The sequence below is a fragment of the Mirounga angustirostris genome, unplaced genomic scaffold, assembly GCF_029215605.1.
Source record: "Mirounga angustirostris isolate CCGP_5_RB_7025 unplaced genomic scaffold, mMirAng1.0.hap1 SCAF_1, whole genome shotgun sequence".
NCBI classification, from domain to species: Eukaryota; Metazoa; Chordata; class Mammalia; order Carnivora; family Phocidae; genus Mirounga; species Mirounga angustirostris.
This window is the reverse complement of record NW_026991709.1, coordinates 59120570-59139540: the sequence shown is the minus strand read 5'-3', so window position 1 is coordinate 59139540 and position 18971 is coordinate 59120570. Positions and strand designations below refer to the sequence as shown.

Below are 18971 nucleotides of genomic sequence, written 5' to 3'. Positions count from 1 at the left end.
TTTGTGTTTCGTTTTTGCCTAATTCAATATTCTTAAGGAAAGGGAACAAATAATCAAAACCTGGTAATCCTTAATGAGTATCTTCCTAACGTGCCTGGTGTGGAACTGAGTGCCAAAGAGGCACCCCACAAACATTCCAGGCAGAATGTAGCTCAGCACTGAGGGACTGAATATCAGTGAGGCCAGATGTATGTCATAGCTGATGGGGATCTGACTACTCTCTGTCCCTCTGCTTTTCACAAAATAAATTATGCACTCACTTTCAGAGATGCTAGAATAAACTATAAAGAGCAAGATAAATCAATACTTTGTAAGAAGTTCAAAGGCTCATTAAAATTTGTGAATAGTGTTATATATAATGAATCTTAAAAGAGTAAGACCAGCCATAATCTTCTAGTCCTTGCCTTCTCCACTTTCTCACCCCTCGACCATCCTTAACTACTAACACTCTTTGCTCAGGTCACCAGTAATCTCCTAATTTCCAAGTCCATTAGCCACTCTGCAATTGTAGCTTACTTGACCCCTGCACTTATTCCCACTTCCCCTTTAACAATAAAAGCCACAGTACTTCAAGCACTTGTGCCAGCATTATGTTAAAGCCATGATTCTCAATTGGAAGAACAATTTTGTCCCCCAAGAGACAATTGACAATGTCTGGAGACAGTCTTGGCTGTCACAACCTGGGTGAAGGGGAGTGCTACTGGTACTAGTAGGTACAAGTCAGGGATACTGCTAAACATCCTATAATGCACAAGACAACGTCCCCCTCCAAAAAAAATTATCCAGCCCCAAGTAGTGCCAAGACTTTGCATATATAATATTATTTGATCTTCACAATAACTCCATGGAGTGGGTATGATATCCACATTTTGCTGACGAGGAGACCAGGCTACCAGTATGAATTACTTAAAGAGTGATTATTAAGTTAACAAATTCTTCAGGCTTCCTGCTTCTCCCTACCTGAAACCAGTTTGCTACCTGGTAATATATTTATCAGAGGGAAAAAGAAAGGAAAAAGCCCAACCCAGCTCTGTGTTATATAAGCAATGCTGGTTTAAAAAAAAAAAAAAAAAAAGACGAAAGAAAGCTCTAAGGAGGGAGAGAGTTGAAACAATTAGCTGAGAGGCGGGGAGTAATCCAGCCTTTCACTCACTTTCTGTTTCCGTCCGCCACAGCAACTTACCAGGAACTGCCTGGACAACCAAGGCTTACACCCACCTAGTACTACACCAAACCTAAGACCAGCAACAATACAATGCAAAAATAATAATAAATCGGAAATCCATGCAAATATGATTCCAACATCAGGCTCACAATCGATTTTCAGAGTTAAGGGTTTCCTTTTGTTTAATTAGCCATTGACAGTCAGCTGTACGATCTTTAAGTAGCTGTCAAACCTCAACAGAGTAAAAAGTCCAAGATGGTAACAAACATCCCCAAGGTTTTGTGCTTCCATCTTACCCATCAGGCAAGATCAGGCTAAGACATCATTAGCCAACTACAGACCCCACGAAACACTGATTTCTGGCCACTGTTTTCCCAACTGGTCCAGTTGCAGAAGGAAAGGTGTTCTGGGTCTGAGCTGGCCTCAAAGGTAGAAATATCTGCGAACAATCAGAAAGCATTGTATTTTTCAAAAAGCTCTTGGCAGCAGTGTTGCTATCTCCAGGGTAGCAGCTGCCCTTTCCAAATAATGAGAAAATTATAATTATTATCAAAAACTATTATTATGTTTTAAAATTTATTGAGTACAAACAGTGTGCCAAGATAAAGAACAATTTTCTTTAAAACAATTCTCTGAATTCATTCCAAGTCGGCCCCTTACAATCATTTGTTCATTTTAACACTTACACATTCCAGGATGAAACATTTCAAAGTGAGGCACAAAATGACATACATGATTAGGCCAATTCCCTCGTCGACGGGGGAGCTGCAGATCCCAGGATTGAGAGCAAAGCCTGGCCACCAAGGCAGCCCCTACCTCTGCCAGGGCCTGGAGCAAGTGTTTCCATGGAGGCCCATATACTCCTTGTCTAAGTATTTTAGTTATAACCAACAGACCAGTGAATAAAATGTTTAATACTCCTGCCTTGAAAAATATACCTCCGTAACCATCTGGAAGGCCAGGTTTGAATTTAGGATTCCTAGGTCCTTAAGAGTTCAAAACAAAATGTGAGAGGGCAGGAGAAGCTGCCTTCCACCCCAAATCCTGCCCCAGGGACTCCATCCTCCTCTCTCCCCACTTCAGGCTGTACCCAAGCTATTCATCTGAGCTCCCCCAGTGAGCTACCTCTTGAGCTCAGGGGCCCCAAATATACATGACACAGTCTACCCTCAGGTTGACAGATCCAGAATAGGGCCTGTGTTTTAGAAACAGGCTCCATGCAGTTTGGACAGAGAATTATGTGATCTTGGTGCCCAGAGTGTGGTTTAGAATAGAGAGTGGACTCTTGGTGGACCTGCTCCTCAGTGCTGTGGGAGGGCATGACCTCATCCCGTGGGGAGGACATGACAGAGGGGGTCCAGAGTGGGACCCTCTAAAGCACAGATCCCATGGCAGGAGTCCCTCTTCCAGCACACAAGGCTTTAATGCACAGGCATTTCCATATTTTTCTACAGGACATGGTGATTTTTGTCGCCTTCCCTCCCCACCCCCACCCCAGCCCCCCACACACACAAACCCGGCTGTGAGAGCCCAGAGTCCCTTGTTCAGGGCTGGCCCCAAGAGGCTGGTGTCACAGGGGAAGCTGATGGGTTCTGATACCTTTCCTACCCTAAGTCCAAAGTCCCCACAGTTTGAGGATTCGTTCATCCCAGTGGGATGCTGACAGGTCCGTTGTTATGGCTTTCAGATGCCAAAGGAGAGTTTTTGAAGAATCAGAAGGCCTGCATGCTAGTTCTGGCTCTAATAAGCTTTATGACTTAAGATATTCATCTCTCTGGGTCTCAATTTCTCTGTTTGAAAAGTGAGGGCTTTGAACCACATCAGAAGTTGAAAATTTATGATCATAGGTCATTGGCCCATGGACATGGGATTTTGGGGTTGGAGGAGAAGGGACTTCATAGGGGTTAAACATTTTTTGAATTAGTAACCAATCTTTTAAAATTAGGAGGTTTCAAGTAAAATTCCACACATGGATTTTTCCCTAAGTATAAAAACCACTGCACTGCCTCTATACTCCATGACTCTTGAGTTTTTCTCCCACAAGCCAGCATCCCACACCTACCACGCCCCACGCAAGATACAAGAGAGATATGGGAAACTAAAGGCAGAGACAGAGGGAGGCAGGGGAAAAGGCAAATGGGGGCCACAGAGGAGGGTAGAGAGAAAACAAGGAAAGGGGGATGGGAAGTTCGGAGAAACTAAGAGAAAATCGCTTTCTAGGTATCATAGCTTTCAATGTCTTACATATTTAATAGCTCACTTAATCCTCACAAAAAAAAAACTTATGGGATGGATTACATTGTTTCCTCCACTCTACAGAGGAGGAAAATGAAGCTCAGAGAGGTGCAGTAACATGCCCAAGGCCCAGCACTAGGAAGTGGCAGAGCTGGGATTCTCATCCTGCAACAGCTCTCCATCTCACTCAGAGTCCAAGCATAGCTCTTTCAATGGTCCTGCACAACCTCTCCATCCCACTTGGCTCCAGCCACTCTGGTCTCCCTTCTGCCTTCCACACACCAGCCTGTCCTGCCTTTGTACCTGCTATCCCTTTTGCTTGGACCACTCTTCCTGCAGATATCTGTATGGTTGGCTTCCTCATGTCCTCCAGGTCTTGACTCAGTTGTCACCCTCTCCACAAGGGCTTCCTGATTACCCTGATTAAAAATTTCCCTCAGATACCCTAGGCACACACACAAAATCCTGCCCATCTCCTTACCTCCTTCTCTGATTTATCATTCTCCAAAATGCATATCATTATCGAACATACTACATCCTTCATTTATCTCATTTCTTACTGTATTCTCCTCCATACTATATTCTTTATCTTACTTCTTACTGTATTCTCCTCCCCCAGTGGGCCCCAACATGAAGGCAGGAATTTTTTTTTCATTGCTGTATTTCTAGTGCATAAAACAGTACCAAGCATATAGGAAGTGCTCCATAAATATTTGTTGAAACAATACATAAAAATGTACCCAAGCAGCCAAGCTCCAAAGAGTCCAGTTTTACCACATTGTTTTCTGTCTCCTTCCAGGAAATCCACTGGGGTCACTCTTCTCCCTCTGGGCTATGGCGCCTCTGAGCCAGCTGAGCAGCCAGATCAACTCCACCTGTGGGGCAGAGAACTCCACAGGGGCCAGCTGGGGCCGCCCACACGCCTACTATGCACTCTCCTACTGTGCGCTCATCCTGGCCATCGTCTTCGGCAATGGTCTAGTGTGTGTGGCAGTGCTGAAGGAACGGGCTTTGCAGACCACCACCAACTACCTGGTGGTGAGCCTGGCTGTGGCAGACCTGCTGGTGGCCACCTTGGTGATGCCCTGGGTGGTGTACCTGGAGGTGAGTGAGCCCCAGCTGCAGGCTGCCTGTGTGACCATACTTGTCTTTGTCTTCCCTGAGTTCCTGGCCTTCTGGGCTCAAAATGCTCCCTGCCACGATCCTGGGACTAGGAAGGAAGGAGGGCTCCTGTCATTCTCCCTTTCCTAAGGGAACTGAAGGCCTGAGAACAGCCATTATCTGACATCACTTGCCCACATCAGAACCAAGGAGCCAGGAATGATTGTGTTCCTGGGTCTCCAGCATCCAGGTGACTGGGCTTGAGTGATGCTACTCATCCTAAAAAGGCATCAGGTTTAATCTCTGTGCCAATCATGTCTCAGGGATGTGGGGAGTTGAGGGAGGCAGTCCGTGGGCATCTTCATCAGTGTTTCAATGTACATAGAGGGATGGGGAACTGCTGGACGGATGCAGGACAACAGTGAGGGTGGAAGGGGGTGCAGAAGGAATTCAGAAAAACAAAAAAAAAATTTTTTTAATGAATAAGAGGAAAAGAGAGAAAAAACAGTCTGCAAATAGATCAGACTTCTTTTGATAGTTTAGTTACCCTTAGACTCAGCTCTTTCCTCCTGGGTACCAGCTCTCTACAGACTCTGCTACCAAACAGACCAAACCTTCACATTTATATTTTTGATGCCTCCATTAATAGTACAGAGCCCTCGCCAGTCAGATAATGCAGCAGACCCTGGAGAATTCTTCTGGAGAGAAACATTTCTTCAATTTGAAAGTATTTTCATTTGAAAGTGCAACAGAGTCAGGAGGTGATCAAGACAAAACATCCATTTACTAACAAAGGAATCAGGGTGCCTACACCTGTTCAAGAAACAGATATTCTTACCAGGAAAACATGCAATTACTAAAGAGTTTTTTCAAAACACTTTAATGTACTATTAATATGTCCCTCCTGCACTGTGTATCATGTATCATTTTAAAGAGGTATCCAATGAAGGATCAAAATGATGCTATGATTAAGAGAAATTAAAATTCATCAAATTAATATCTCGGTTAATATTAATAGTGAAGGTGACAGTTAATTAAGTATGACATATCACACGAGAGCAAAAACCTCAAACATAGACCGCCTAGGCTGCTACCCCTATTAAAGAATGACTGGGAACTAAAATTAGACTTATGATCTCAAAGGGAAAACACAAAGGAAAGAAATCAAGAAACTAGAAAAGGAAAGGAAAAGCAGAAAAACATCTAGGCTGATTGGGATAGATGTAAAGGCTAAGGGAAGAGTTGGAAAAAAAAACCAAGCATTAATTTTTCCCTGTTAGGATAATCTTGATGGCAAAAGATCTTGTAATTATCTTGACTTTTCTGTCAACCCAAACTGAGACAACCTTGAAGTCAGAAGCTATGTCTTTGTTCTTTTTTTTTTTCCTATAGTCTAAACACACTACCTGGCACATAATACGTGCTAAATAAATATTTGCTATATGAATGATTAAATGAATCTTTTCTGTAATGTATGCATTAGATGGGCAATTCCTGCTTATACCATTTGCAGCTATATCTATTGTTTCAATGAACTGTTTATTTTTTTTACATTCAATAATAATGAGACTGAAAAGGAGTTAGATAACATGTGATATTTCTCCTCGAGAATAAGGCAGATTTAGAGTGCTACAAACCAGTATGGATTAGTTAATGATTCATAACACCACCATCCCACACCTCAAAGTGTTTCTGTCCACCCCTATACATTATAAGGTTTCTTAAGTCTTTCAGAAGGCTGAATGCCAGAAAGAAATACAGGATGAAGACCTTCACTCTAATATTAATTGCCTCTGAAATAAAACCAGTCTTTTGGTATCTATAACAAAGCCACTCAAGGTCCCTCTTCAACTGTCCATTTGGGGTTGCTTCCAGGACTCTGGATAGACCATATTGGAAAATCTTTGTAGATACTGGTGTAGGATATTGACATTGTGATTTTTCCATGCTAGACACCCATGGCATCCCCTGCTAGCCACACCTGCCAAAATTGATGATGTCCCCCTTCTGCTGAGCATAGAAGAGCAACTGAGCCCACAGAGAGCCAGCATGAAATGTTACCAAAGGCTTGCTGGACGCTCTGCAGGGTGGATTTATGAGTTTTCTCCTATGAGCTCTGGTGAAGCTCTTGGTTCCCCATCATAAAAATGAATACGCATTCTGTCCAACAGGTTATTTGGTGCAAGTGTTCAGTAATCAAGAGCATGGTCAAATAAGTCTGCAATCACATAAAGAAGATTTGGGAGACATCTCTCCACTGGGAAATGGGCTTTGGGACCTCTTTTTGGTCTTCCCTACTTGCTTTAAAGCTCTAGTCAATGCTACTTAATATTTCTGTACCACTTTAGCCAATAGTCCACTAAGGGTCTCTATCAATAAAAGAATATGACTTAAAGCAACCATAATTAACAGACAACCAGTTAAGATATTAGGAAGGTTCTATTCCAAAGGAGTGGGTCTCCCTAACCCACCACAGTATATGCTTTTTTTCATCTTCAATACCTGCCTGCTTTCTGTGGACCTGAGAAGCAGACAGGGTATCTCAATGAGAGAAGAGAGTACCTTGAGCCCTTAAAAGGACTGTGGATGTATAAGTCCATGTGTCTCAGAGAAGAGCAAAGCATTACTCACACTAACTTGTCCTAATGGTGGTACAGTTTGAGTAACTGGTCTAGTAATTACATGATTATACCTAAGGGCTCCCTTGGAAAGAGGAAAGGATGCAGTGTTGACCATAGCATAGAGACTGCTGTAAGGCTTGAGGGCCCCCAAGAGGACAGCACAGAAATGAGAAGAACACCATGCAGTGGCCAAATTAACTGCCAAATTCACAGCTTCCTATGCTTTGATTTGAATACATCTATCTTCTTTGAAGGAAATATTGGCTCATACTGGCCAGATACCTTCCTTTGAAGGAAAATTGCCTAATTTTTCCAGGCACCAGTATGTATGCTGTAAATATTGGAAAACTTTACTCACTGCGACTTAAACAAATAGGCGTTACTTTTCTCACAGAACCAGAATTCTGGAGGAAGGGGATTGCTGGTGTTGATTCAGCTGCCCCATGGTGTCATCAAGGACCAATCTCTTCCATCCTTGGCAAACTGGCTTACTTCCTCATGCTGCTCACAGGATGGCTGCCATGGCCCTCAGCATCATGACCGTATTCAAAAATAGGATGGATGGGGACAGTGGAGAAAGAAAGAGAGAGAAAGGGGGGAAAAAAAGCCCTTTCCCTGGAGCACCTCAAAGCATCTCCTAAAGGACTTCCCTTAAGTTTAATTAGCCAAAATTGGATCATAAGGGAAGGAAACAGGGGAGGATAGAAAAGAAAGTGAAAATGTGGGTTTTATTTAAAAAGAGGATGTGGTAATGAGGAATTGATGTGAGATGGGCAAATAAAATGTCACAGAACACTGTGCTTCTGGAATTCACTGGGATTGCACAGGGTTATGCTATGAGAAAGACTCAGAACTGGAAGTCAGAAGACCAGGAATCAAGTGAATAAAATGGAGGTGACAGGAATACTTTTCCTATCTCATAGGCCTGATGTTAGGCTCAACTGTTGTCAACCTCGAAAGTGCTTTGATAACTCAAAGGTGTGAACTATAAATATCTCAGTTAAGACACTTAGTAGTAAGTAAAAGAAAACTTAGTTCCAGCTCACTTAAGCAATAAACAGAATGCCTTTTTCTTTCACACCAGGGACTTTAAAAGTCCTGTGGTAGGGTGGGCTGCAGGCACAGTTTGAACAGGGCTCCAGCTCCATTTCTCCACAACTCTCTCAGCTCTCATCTCTGTATTGGCCTTATCCACAGCATAGGGTAAGTTGGAGGCCTCACATGTGTACACCACACTATTCACACCAAGAGAGAAAATCTGTGTCCCAGGATTTCTAGTATAAGTGCTAAGGTATACTTCGATTAGACTGGCTTCTGGCCCATGATTTTCTCTGAACTAATCACTGGAGAGAAGAGCTGGTTTAGCAGAGATGATGTGTTCCTTCCATGGCACACATCAAAGACCTGCTCAGGAATTCCATGGTTTCCCAGTGGAATCCAAGGACTATCGGAACGAAGGCAGAGGACAGCCAGCATGGACACACCACAGTGGTTTTCACGGCACCATCCTCTTCATTAAGGCACACGGGAGCCTGGGCTTGGGCAGGGGGACTAGCAGGGGCTACTCACTGACCTTCAGTTTTCTTTGTCCTCAGGCCTAGCAGAGAAGTTCAGGATAAAAATCATGCAGGTGATATCAGAGTAGGTTATATCTCAGCGGGCTCTGGCCTGGCTGTCTCTTTAATTCAGTTTGCAGCATTTTCTCGAAAACTCTTTTCTGTTCCATAACAAATAGTTCTCTCTCTGATTCCCTCTCAAGTTTTTAATTTCCTGCTTTAGAAGCTGCAGTCTGTGTGGAGCTCCCTCTCCAAGCACAAACATCCCATTTTGTTCCACTCGGTTAAGCACCTTTTGTGATGTTTAATGCACTTATATCAGGGCAGAAAGGCAACGTAAGCAGCCGGAGGAACCTTTAGAATACTAAACTCAGACCACTTGGGTCCCAGTGTGGACAGGAAAAACGACGTGAGAACTGAGTACTGTACACCAAGCAAAAAAGAGCAGGGGGGTAGCATTGAGGCAGGGAAACCCACCACAGACACTGATCAAGGTCAGATAATGATGGGAAAGAACAAAACTGTTTTGGGAGAGAGGAACCTTTGACCCTTGTAAGGACACTGATTGTAAAAATAAAGGAGAATCTGCATTTTCAACGGGTTCTTCCATGACTCTTATGCATCTAAACTTTGAGCAGTTCTGAGCTAAATCTTTATTACAGAGAACTGCTTGTTCAAAACACAAACTACTGGGTCTACCCCAGATCTACCAAACCAGAATTTCCAGGGATGGCTCTGGAAGTCTATAGTAATTGTACCAGCCCCCCTGCCCCAGCCCCACTCCTACCCTAGGTAATTTATGCAAGCAGCTGGCCACCTGCTACAAACTGACATTTAGGAAACACTAATCTGTAAACTGGCCCCCATTTCACAGATGAGGAAACCGGGATTCAGATAACTGGATCCCCTATCTTGCCTCATAACAATCCCCCTGCACCCCAAAAAAATTCCAAATGTGGCAAACATAAATGGAATGAAGAGGCTAGAGAAGTAACTCCATTTTTGCCCCTTAGACATCTCCCCAAACAACTAAAAATCCATCCTTAGAGCAGGAATTCTTCATCAGGGGAGTCCATCAACTTGGATGTAAATAAAATTACTTCTTTATTTTCACTAAACTGAAACTTAGCATTTTCTTCAATTATGAATGTAGGCATCAACCCACAGCAGAAGCAATCCTTAGTGTCCCCAATAGAAATCACAGATATTTATATTTTCAAATCCCATTAGAGTTGTTGTGGACACCTTGAAATACCATCTACACTCACGAGTACTTTGAAATTACAGGGATTTTGGACCTGCTGCCAGGCTTTGTTATTTAATGCATTATTAAAGAAGCACATATATTAAAATACTTTGGTAACTGTATTTCAGTATAATTGGTATTCTTTGTGATCCACTGTATTTTATTGTCTGCACTTAAAAATATTCTTCTGAGAAGGGAACCATGAGACCAAAGGGATCTGTGGAACACAGAATGGTCAAGGAACGCTGCTTTTAGGGATGACCATTTCTGAAGACAATGTCATGCCCACTACCTTGACCCCCACATCCTCAGACCAGCATTTCCCAAACCTCCCAGGCAGTAGAATAATCACTGGAGGGATTTATTATTCTGAGTGGGTCCTGAAAATCATTTTGTTTAACAAGAGCCTCAGGTGATTTGGGAAACGCTGCCTTATAATCAATAAATTTGGGAAATGCTGCCTTAGGCTGTGTCTGTTGGAAATCAATAGCCAACTTCAGTACCTGAAGACACTTTCTTGCTTACTCCCACCTTCTGCATTGCCAAAGGGAGTTAGTTATATTCATTAGCAAGTGAGAGTAACACCACCTGGCTGCTGCAGAATTCTGTAGTGAGTTATTCATTAGAATTTAGGAGAAAGGTAGAATCATGTCTCTAACGAGCCTCAAATCCATCAGATTTTGGTTTTGCTTTCTTTTTTTTTTTGCTTTAATTTCAAAACTCCCTCCCCCCCCCTTTTTTTTAAAGATTTTATTTATTTATTTGAGAGAGAGAGCTTGAGAGAGAGCGTGAAAGGGGAGAGACTCAGAGGGAGAAGCAAGCTTCCAGCTGAGCGGGGAGCCCGATGCGGGACTTGATCCCAGGACCCTGGGATCATGACCTGAGCCGAAGGCAGATGTTTAACGACTGAGCAACCCAGGCGCCCCCACCCTTTCCCTTTTATGTTCCCCCACACTTTGTCCTTACCTCACCATCAGCACTTTTCCCATCGTATCATAGTTATTCTCTTGGTGTCTCTCTCCCGGGCCCTCAGTTCACCCACACCCACTCATATATGAGTCCCCTTTACGTGCTCACACTGTATGCTGAGGCCCTGGGGACAAAAACAGGTTTCACTTATTTCAGTATACTCACCTAAGCAAAGTACCAGGCCCTCAAAACATATTGGCTGTGTGGTGGATGGATGGGCCAGCACCAGCTCCCCTCCTTCCTATGATGGCAGAATGCAGTGAACCTGGAGGCTTCCCAGCAGGGGTACAGCAGGGCGCTAACCTGGAGAGGCAAAATAGAGCAATCATTAATATTAAGGGTTTGAAATGCCAGCTTCAGCTTTGCGCATGGCAGTATCGTAGCCAATGAGGTTTATCCGAAGTGCAATTATTGCTAATTGAAATACCAGCTTCTTTTACTAGCTATGTGTCCTTGGGCAAAGCACACAACCATTCTCAGTCTCCATTTCTTTACCGATAAATTGAAAATAATATTTGCCTCATTGGGTTGCTCTGAGACAGCTTTGAGAGTTACTTGGGCATGGTCATGGCCCTTTGCAGCTCTATTGATTGCTCACTCTTATTTACTCCATGTGGAGGACTCGAGTAAAAAAAACAAAATAAGTATTTTCACTATACATCCACCAGTTAAGAGACTTATTTTAAGGAGTAAGCTCCAGGGAAGGCTAAATGATGCACCTTAGTGGGAGTTACTTCAATCTGCTGATCAGGCTGTTTTCTTTTTGACACTTCACTGAGATCAAGGAGAATGGGGATTTTCATGGCGGAATTAGAGACGGAAGATGAGGACAGCCAGAATGGGGGGGAGGGTGCACAGGAGAAGCCAGGGGGAGGCTTGAAGGGCTTTGGCCGCGAGGGGCTTAAGAAGCAGGGTAGCAAAAAACCTGCTGGGTGTGTGCTTTCACTAGACCCCAAGGCCAACAGCCACCCCTGTCCTTTGCACTATTTTTGGAACCCTGTGATAGAGGCGATCAGAAAGAGGGTGCCTCATTTCCTAGAAGGGAGGTGATGCCGTTTGTCACACAAAAATCCTTGCTGAGCACATGGCTTTCTCCCTTCCACCTTGTGTCTGCCCATCCCCATCCTTTTCCAGCACCTGCCCCCTCCTGACCTGACGCTGCCTTGGAGCAGGGCAGGTCGTGACCTACATTCCCGTGGGCTGTCTGCTTCTGCTGGCTGTGCTACCCTGGGTGGGGTGCTGACCCTCTCCCAGTTTTTGGCCCTTTCTCTGCCGTGAAAACAGTAGCCACCCCTCACAGGATGAGAAGTAGCCAAGAGGCCATGTATGTAAAGTGCTTTGCAGAACATCAAGACTTAGTAAGCATTCAATAAGTGTTAGCTATTACTATTAATATAGATTAGGTCAGAGACCATTCACTCTTCCAGAATATATCTGCGTGCTGGGCCCTGCTCTAGGAGCCAGGGATGCAGCAGCAAACAAGTCAGAGTCCCTGCTCCTACAGAATTAGGTAACAGTCATTTACTTTCCTCTAAAATAAGTGTATAATTTGTCCCCAAAAAGCTTTAAGAGCACACACAGTAAAAAACAAATTCAGTTTTCAGAATCTAAAGTTTCAAAGCTGTAGAAATTCCCAAAAACAGGTTTTGTGGGCCAGTGACACATGTAAAGTAAGTTTTCAATAAACATTAGATTGTATTAACAATGTTCGGCCCTCATGATGATCTCTGGTTATTTTATTTAAGAATGCCTTGCTCCTCAGTTACCATATCAGTTCTTCAAGGACAGGGTCCGAAGTACATTTTTAAAACCTCTTAAAACACATAACAAACCCTCCTTCTGTGAACTAAGTATTAAGAGCTTCACAACTACTTGCTTTATGAATGAATGAATGAATGAATGAATGAATGAATGAATGAATGAACAAATAAACACCCAGCAAGCACTGGAGTTTGCTGTTGTTGCAACTATCCTCTCGCACCTACATTTTCACCCCAGCTTACAGACACAAACAGGCATTCACAATTTTACAGAACAAAAAGTGGGGTTGTTTTTGTTTTTGTTTTTGTTTTTAAAGATTTTATTTATTTATTTGAGAGAGAGCACATGAGAGGGGGGAGGGTCAGAGGGAGAAGCAGACTCCCTGTCGAGCAGGGAGCCTGATGCGGGACTCGATCCCGGGACTCCAGGATCATGACCTGAGCTGAAGGCAGTCGCTTAACCAACTGAGCCACCCAGGCGCCCGCAAAAAGTGGGTTTTATCCAATTTAAGACATATATTGCATAGTAGACATATGTTAAAATGAGATTTAATATAAAAACCTGCCGGGTTTTTATATTCAGTGCTTCTGCAAGAAGCTTTTACAGCATACAACCATCCTGTGTACTGAGAAAACCGTCCTTTATTCTCCTGGCTCCTGTAAATCAGCGTGCTATTATGACTGCACACCTCCCTTTTTACGAGTTTCTCATTCTCAGAATTCTTATAAATTCACATTAGGCCTTATTTCTATAAAGCCAAATGGTTGAGCTGAAAGAAAGTAAATCCACAACCTAATGAACAAAAACAATTACTTCTTTACTAGTTTGACCTTTGCCTTGTTGCTTTCAGACAAAATATCTTTGGTCAGGGTTTCTCAAAATAGTCTGGAGATGACCAAATACAGGGATAAAATCGGATGCTGAAAATAAATAAATCGAAGGGGAAAGAAGTGATTAGGGGAGAGAGGCTCTCTGAACCTTCCTTTAGTGGGATAAATCAGGAATGAACAGGAAAGGGACCCGGACAGGTAACAAGAATCTTGGGTGACGAAAACGAATCAGAGCAACTGCACCATCTTTACGCGCTCTCCCATTTTCCCTTGAGAAGCTACTTTAGAGGCTACTGTACCTACTCTTCACTCCCCTTCCCCTTAAACAGCCACCGGGCTTGCCCAGCAGGGATATCATGCACACGCAGCTGCCGCTGGGGCACCAAGCTTCACGGGGGTTTCTCCTTGAGAACCATGGTCCCCACGGAGCGGAAGGGGCAAATGCCCAAAAGCCTTGGGGCCCAAAGACGGAGTCTATGGACACTCTGAAAGTGACAACCCTGACACACCTCTCTGGTTTGATTAGGTTATGTAAAAAAGCATTTAAAACAAAATAGAAATGTGTTAGAATCAAATTAAATTACATTAGCGGGAGGAAGTTTCAGAGCTTGGAACCCACATGTAAATGTGTGAGGTCAGGACTGTCCTCCCTGGTGCTGGGAGTGGGAGAGAGGACCTGCGCCCCTTTCCAATGCCCTGCACCCACCTTTCCCCCCACCTCCTGGGGACTGAAACCGGGGTGTCCAAGGCAGGCAGGCTGCCACAGACTCATTTCACATAGGTTCTTACAGATATTGTTCCAGAATGCTCCCCAGCTTTAAAACCAGAAGCCAGATAGATTTTCATTTTAGAGGTAAGTTTCATGGAGAATGTGTCTTCCACTTATTCCCTGGGTACATGGTGAGCTCTCCACTGTGCAGAGGGCTTCAGAAAGGCAGTTTGGGCCCAGGGCACACATCTGGCTCTCACCCAAGCTCTTTCACTACCAGCTGGACATCTATGGGCCCATCACTTAACCGCAATGAGCTTTAGTTGCCTCCTGAGTTTGACCTAGATCGGTTATTCTCAAACCCTGGTGTACGGGCATGGGGGCAGGGGAGGACTGGAGGGGGTATTTAAAAATGAAAATGTATCAGCTCCAGGGCGCCTGGGTGGCTCAGTCGTTAAGCGTCTGCCTTCGGCTCAGGTCATGATCCCAGGGTCCTGGGATCGAGTCCCACATCGGGCTCCCTGCTCGGCAGGAAGCCTGCTTCTCGCTCTCCCACTCCCCCTGCTTCTCGCTCTCCCACTCCCCCTGCTTGTGTTCCTGCTCTCGCTATCTCTCTCTCTGTCAAATAAATAAATAAAATCTTTAAAAAAAAAAAAAAAAGAAAATGTATCAGCTCCAGATTCAGAGATTCTGACTCAGTAGGCCTAGGGAAGGGTTCAGAAATGTGCATCTCTAAACCCCACTGTCGACCCCATTTTGAGAAACACTGGACGAATTCCAGCTCTGATGTTCTCACATTCCATGAATTTGTCCTCTCTGGGGTGACCACGTTGAGCCGCCCAGCACGCCCTCAGCATCTGCCTGTCCTTGGCAGCAACAGTGCCAACCACAGGGAGGGCACGTCCGCATGTGCAGGGGAGCCTCGGGAAGGCAGCAGAGTTGACTGGGACGCGGGGGGGAAACACTGACCGCCTTGTCTCTGCCTCTCAGGTGACAGGTGGAGTCTGGAACTTCAGCCGCGTTTGCTGCGATGTTTTCGTCACCCTGGACGTCATGATGTGTACAGCCAGCATCCTGAACCTCTGTGCCATCAGCATCGACAGGTAGGGCTGGGATTCCCCTGCCAGCAGGTGTTGGCTGCCAGGCGGTGTGGGAAACCAGCCTGGGGAAGCTGCTTCTGCTGTTTGGGGCACCCAGGCTTTGCGTTTGAGGGCACTGGGGTCTCCACCAAGTGGAGCTTAACCCCTAGGACATCTTCCTCTTCTTCTTTTTCTTTTAAACTATGGTTTGCAGTAGAGAAGAAACCCCTGTGGCAGGAGAAAAACAATCATCCCATAAGCTTTCCTAGCCTTTCCTTCCTCCCAGAGCCCTAGAGAGGATTCTGGGTTTGCCTTTGGGGGTTTTTGTGATTCCTAACTGGGAGCAAAGGGGGAGGGGGACAAGGACAGAAGGGGAGCTGACAAGAGTTGGGAGGAAAACTTCCTGTTGTTATTTTGTTGTTTTTTTAAGAAGGGAGGGGAAAGAGGAAGAGGGAGAGGAGAGAGAAAAGCTTGGGAGGATTTGCAAGGAAGGGAGAGAAGACAGAACTGGATGGGGAGAAGGGTAATTTTAGGAAGTATGGCTGTGATCTATTTATTTATTTCCTTCATAGAGTTTAAGGCAAACAAGTAAACAATGATGTCTCTTTAGAATTGCTTTTCAGTTGCTGGAGTGGATCTCTGTGACTGTGACTCAAATCTGTGGATGTTCCATCTGAGTGGTATCTCTTTCCATCCCCAAGAGCGGGCTGCCCTGGCCCTGGGCGCCTCTGTTGCTCACTTATCCTCTTTGGTTTCCTCACCTCTTTCCCCCTTTCCCCTGCTTGGGCCTTGGACGCGCCCATGGCTCCCCTGGACATTTCCAGGCCCACAGAGAGCCTTGGGGAAAGAAGTTTGCCCTCCAGTCTGAGACCTCTCTTGCTACTCAAGAGCCTCCACCCTTCCCTTCTCTGAGTCCCCTCCTGCCTCCCTCCTCATCCACTGTCCACCTCTTCTCTCTCCTCCACCCTTTCTCCCAGCAGTACCATCCACCCTCTCCTTAGCTTGAACGGGGACCCAAACAAGGTCTGCCAATCATTGAGAACTTACCTACTGTGCTAAGGCTTTGACAGGCACTCCCTCATTCCATCTTCACAACAACTCAGCTGCTACTATTACCTTCATTTCCATTTCTCAGGGGTATTAAGGAATTGGCCTAAAGTCACACCCCTCATATGGAGCAGTACCAGCATTGGAATTCATGTCTATCTGACTCCAAATTCATAATCTTGGGCTTTGTGCTAAGCCCCCTCAAATCTCCAGCTACACCCCTAAGATCTCCCCTGAGTTTCAAACCATATTACCACCTAGATAGCTCACTGCCTCCTTGAAACATTAAAGACCAAACGATCAAAGCACCAAACCATCTTGCCTGGATCATCCCTTGTTGGCAGCATCATTGCCTTACAGTCTCAGGTTTTATCCCCTTCCTCTTCCTCATCTCCCACATCTAAGCAGTCAAGGCTTATAGACTCCATTTTTTGCCATTTTGCCCCCAGATTTGCCCCATCTTTCCTTTCTTACTGTGCCTGCTTATTTTAGGTTCCTATGACCTGTCACCAGACTTCTGCCACAGCCTCCTAACTGGTCCTACACGGCAATAAAGTTCAAATGTCCATTGCCCTCCCCAAAACCCTTCAGCGTCTCCTTGGCCTGCGGAGTAAATATCAAAATTACCTTCCCAGCCCAAGATTCAAAGTTTTCTGCACTACGGCCTCAGTCTATCTTCTCAATCTCATCTCTTTCCGGGTTGCCCCACATTCATCTCTTGCTTCAAGGTCTACCACACCTGCCCCCTGTCCCATGAAGCCCTTGCAAATTTCTACAACTTGGTGCAGTCACCCCTGAACTCTCATAGTGCTTTCTCTTTAACTATCTCAAGGCATCTCCAGGTCCTAAAGCAGGTCCTCCTCATTTCCTGATGTTTGACGTTTCCACGACCTGGGGTTGTACCCTCTCTATCAGCAGCCTAAACTCCCTTTCACGTGCTGAGATGGAAATCTTGAACAATAACCAAAAAATGGATCCGAAACCCCCACCCTCTAGTGATACTGCAGACCAATCAGTCAACCAGATAGTCTTTTTACTTTTACCACTTGAATTGGCTCTCCAACTGAGAAGGAGAATTAAAGAATGTGTTCATAAGGCTGGGACACATACCATTAAAAAATGTGTTTAAAAATAAAGGGAGATAGTCACACGATTCTATAAATACACCCCAAAACATTGAATTATACACTTTAAGTGAATGAATTGTGCGATATGTGAATTGTATCTTGATAAAGCTATTTTAAAATGAAGGGATAGTTAGGGATTTTATAATATATTTTGCTCTTTGAGAATAGAACTCTGCTTAGAACATGTAAGTCTTTTGTGTGATTTCTGGACACTTAGTACCTAAATATATAAGCGATATAAGAAGCAGACTGCCTCTGGTTTGCTTATCATCACCTCTACCACCCCAAACCAGTATAGTAGTCCTAGCTCCTCATCACCTGTGAGTCTCCCTGCTGTGCCTGTTACAGAAGTTGAACAAAGAATATTAAACGGAACTGAGTGGTCCTTATCTGAAGGTAGCCACTGTTTATAGGACAAATACGCACCTTCAGAAAGAACATGAGCCAGGGGGTGAAGATCAGCCTTGGAGGAGGGAGCCGGGAACTATACAAAGAGCTACTAGGAGAGGCTCTGGGGCAGCCCCCTCCTTGCCTCCTGGTCCCCGGCTCTCCTCTCTATCCTCTTGAGAGGGTGCCTACACACTCCACCCACACACATCCACATGTGGGGGGCTGGCAGGTGAGGTTGTGCCCTGCACAAGCATCTGGGAACTGAATTCAGCCAGCCTTTCTCTGCAAACCTGGAGTTGGCCAGGAGGGGGTGCCTCTTTCCAACTGCACAAGAGCATCCTTTCACTGGCGGCGTCCATGCTTGACATACACTTCCACCTTCCACCACAACCAAAAGACTAAACCCTGAATTGGCTTCTGTGCCCTAGAGGAAAAGCCCCAGAATGCATTGCCCTCACTACCTGAACTCAGGAACCAAGCCATGCCTTAGACCCCAGTGGAGAAGGATGCTTTCTTCTTGCCTTGTGTGTCGACATGAACCCATCCTCACCAAACCTCAAGATGGAGGCTCTCCTCTGTTCTAGGAACGAAAATCGGCCTTGGAAAAGCTGTCTCCATCATCCTTCAGGGCCGTGTGCAGTACACAGCATTAAATTCTGTTCATGGGATGCCAAATAGCTGGTCAACTCATTAAAAATGCAGTCATTCATGCAGACCTTTGGTCTGCACACAATGCTACTCACCAGTCTGACAAACTTGACCAAATGGATTCAGCATTTTTTTGGCCGTGAAGCCTTGGTATGTACTAACAGGGTAGTAAGAGCTAGAAAAGGAAACGAAATGATAAAAAGAGGTTTTGAAAGCAAGTAATACTATTGTCATTAGATTCTTAGGCAATAGCCCTGGATGCTTGGATTAATGCTGCCTTTTCTTTTTAAAAAAGCACAAGCCCCTTCTCCCCCCACCCGCCTCCTTGGCTCCTTGCCTCCCCAGGGGGCCAGCCCCCTCCCACAGCATCCTGGGTCAGAACTAGCTCTGGGGAGAGGGCTGAGAAAGTGTCCGAGGAGGAGGACACGTTCTGAGCGGTGAGAATTCGAGTCCTCCGCTAGGGGCCCGGGAATAATGCGACCAAATT

The 18971-nt window shown here is 44.9% G+C and overlaps 1 protein-coding gene and 1 pseudogene across 2 annotated transcripts in view; both read left to right on the top strand.

Moving 5' to 3' along the window:
• The first annotated feature begins 4234 nt into the window (after positions 1–4234).
• The window catches only part of DRD3 (dopamine receptor D3), a 32113-nt gene continuing 17376 nt past the window's right edge, over positions 4235–18971 (top strand). For both annotated transcript variants that reach the window (XM_045863646.1, XM_045863645.1), the window contains exons 1-2: positions 4235–4504; positions 15184–15296. In XM_045863646.1, the coding sequence (XP_045719602.1) occupies positions 4235–4504; positions 15184–15296 (383 nt within the window). The remainder of the gene's footprint in view (positions 4505–15183; positions 15297–18971) is intronic.
• Positions 11252–11320, top strand: LOC123834939 (U4 spliceosomal RNA; annotated as a pseudogene).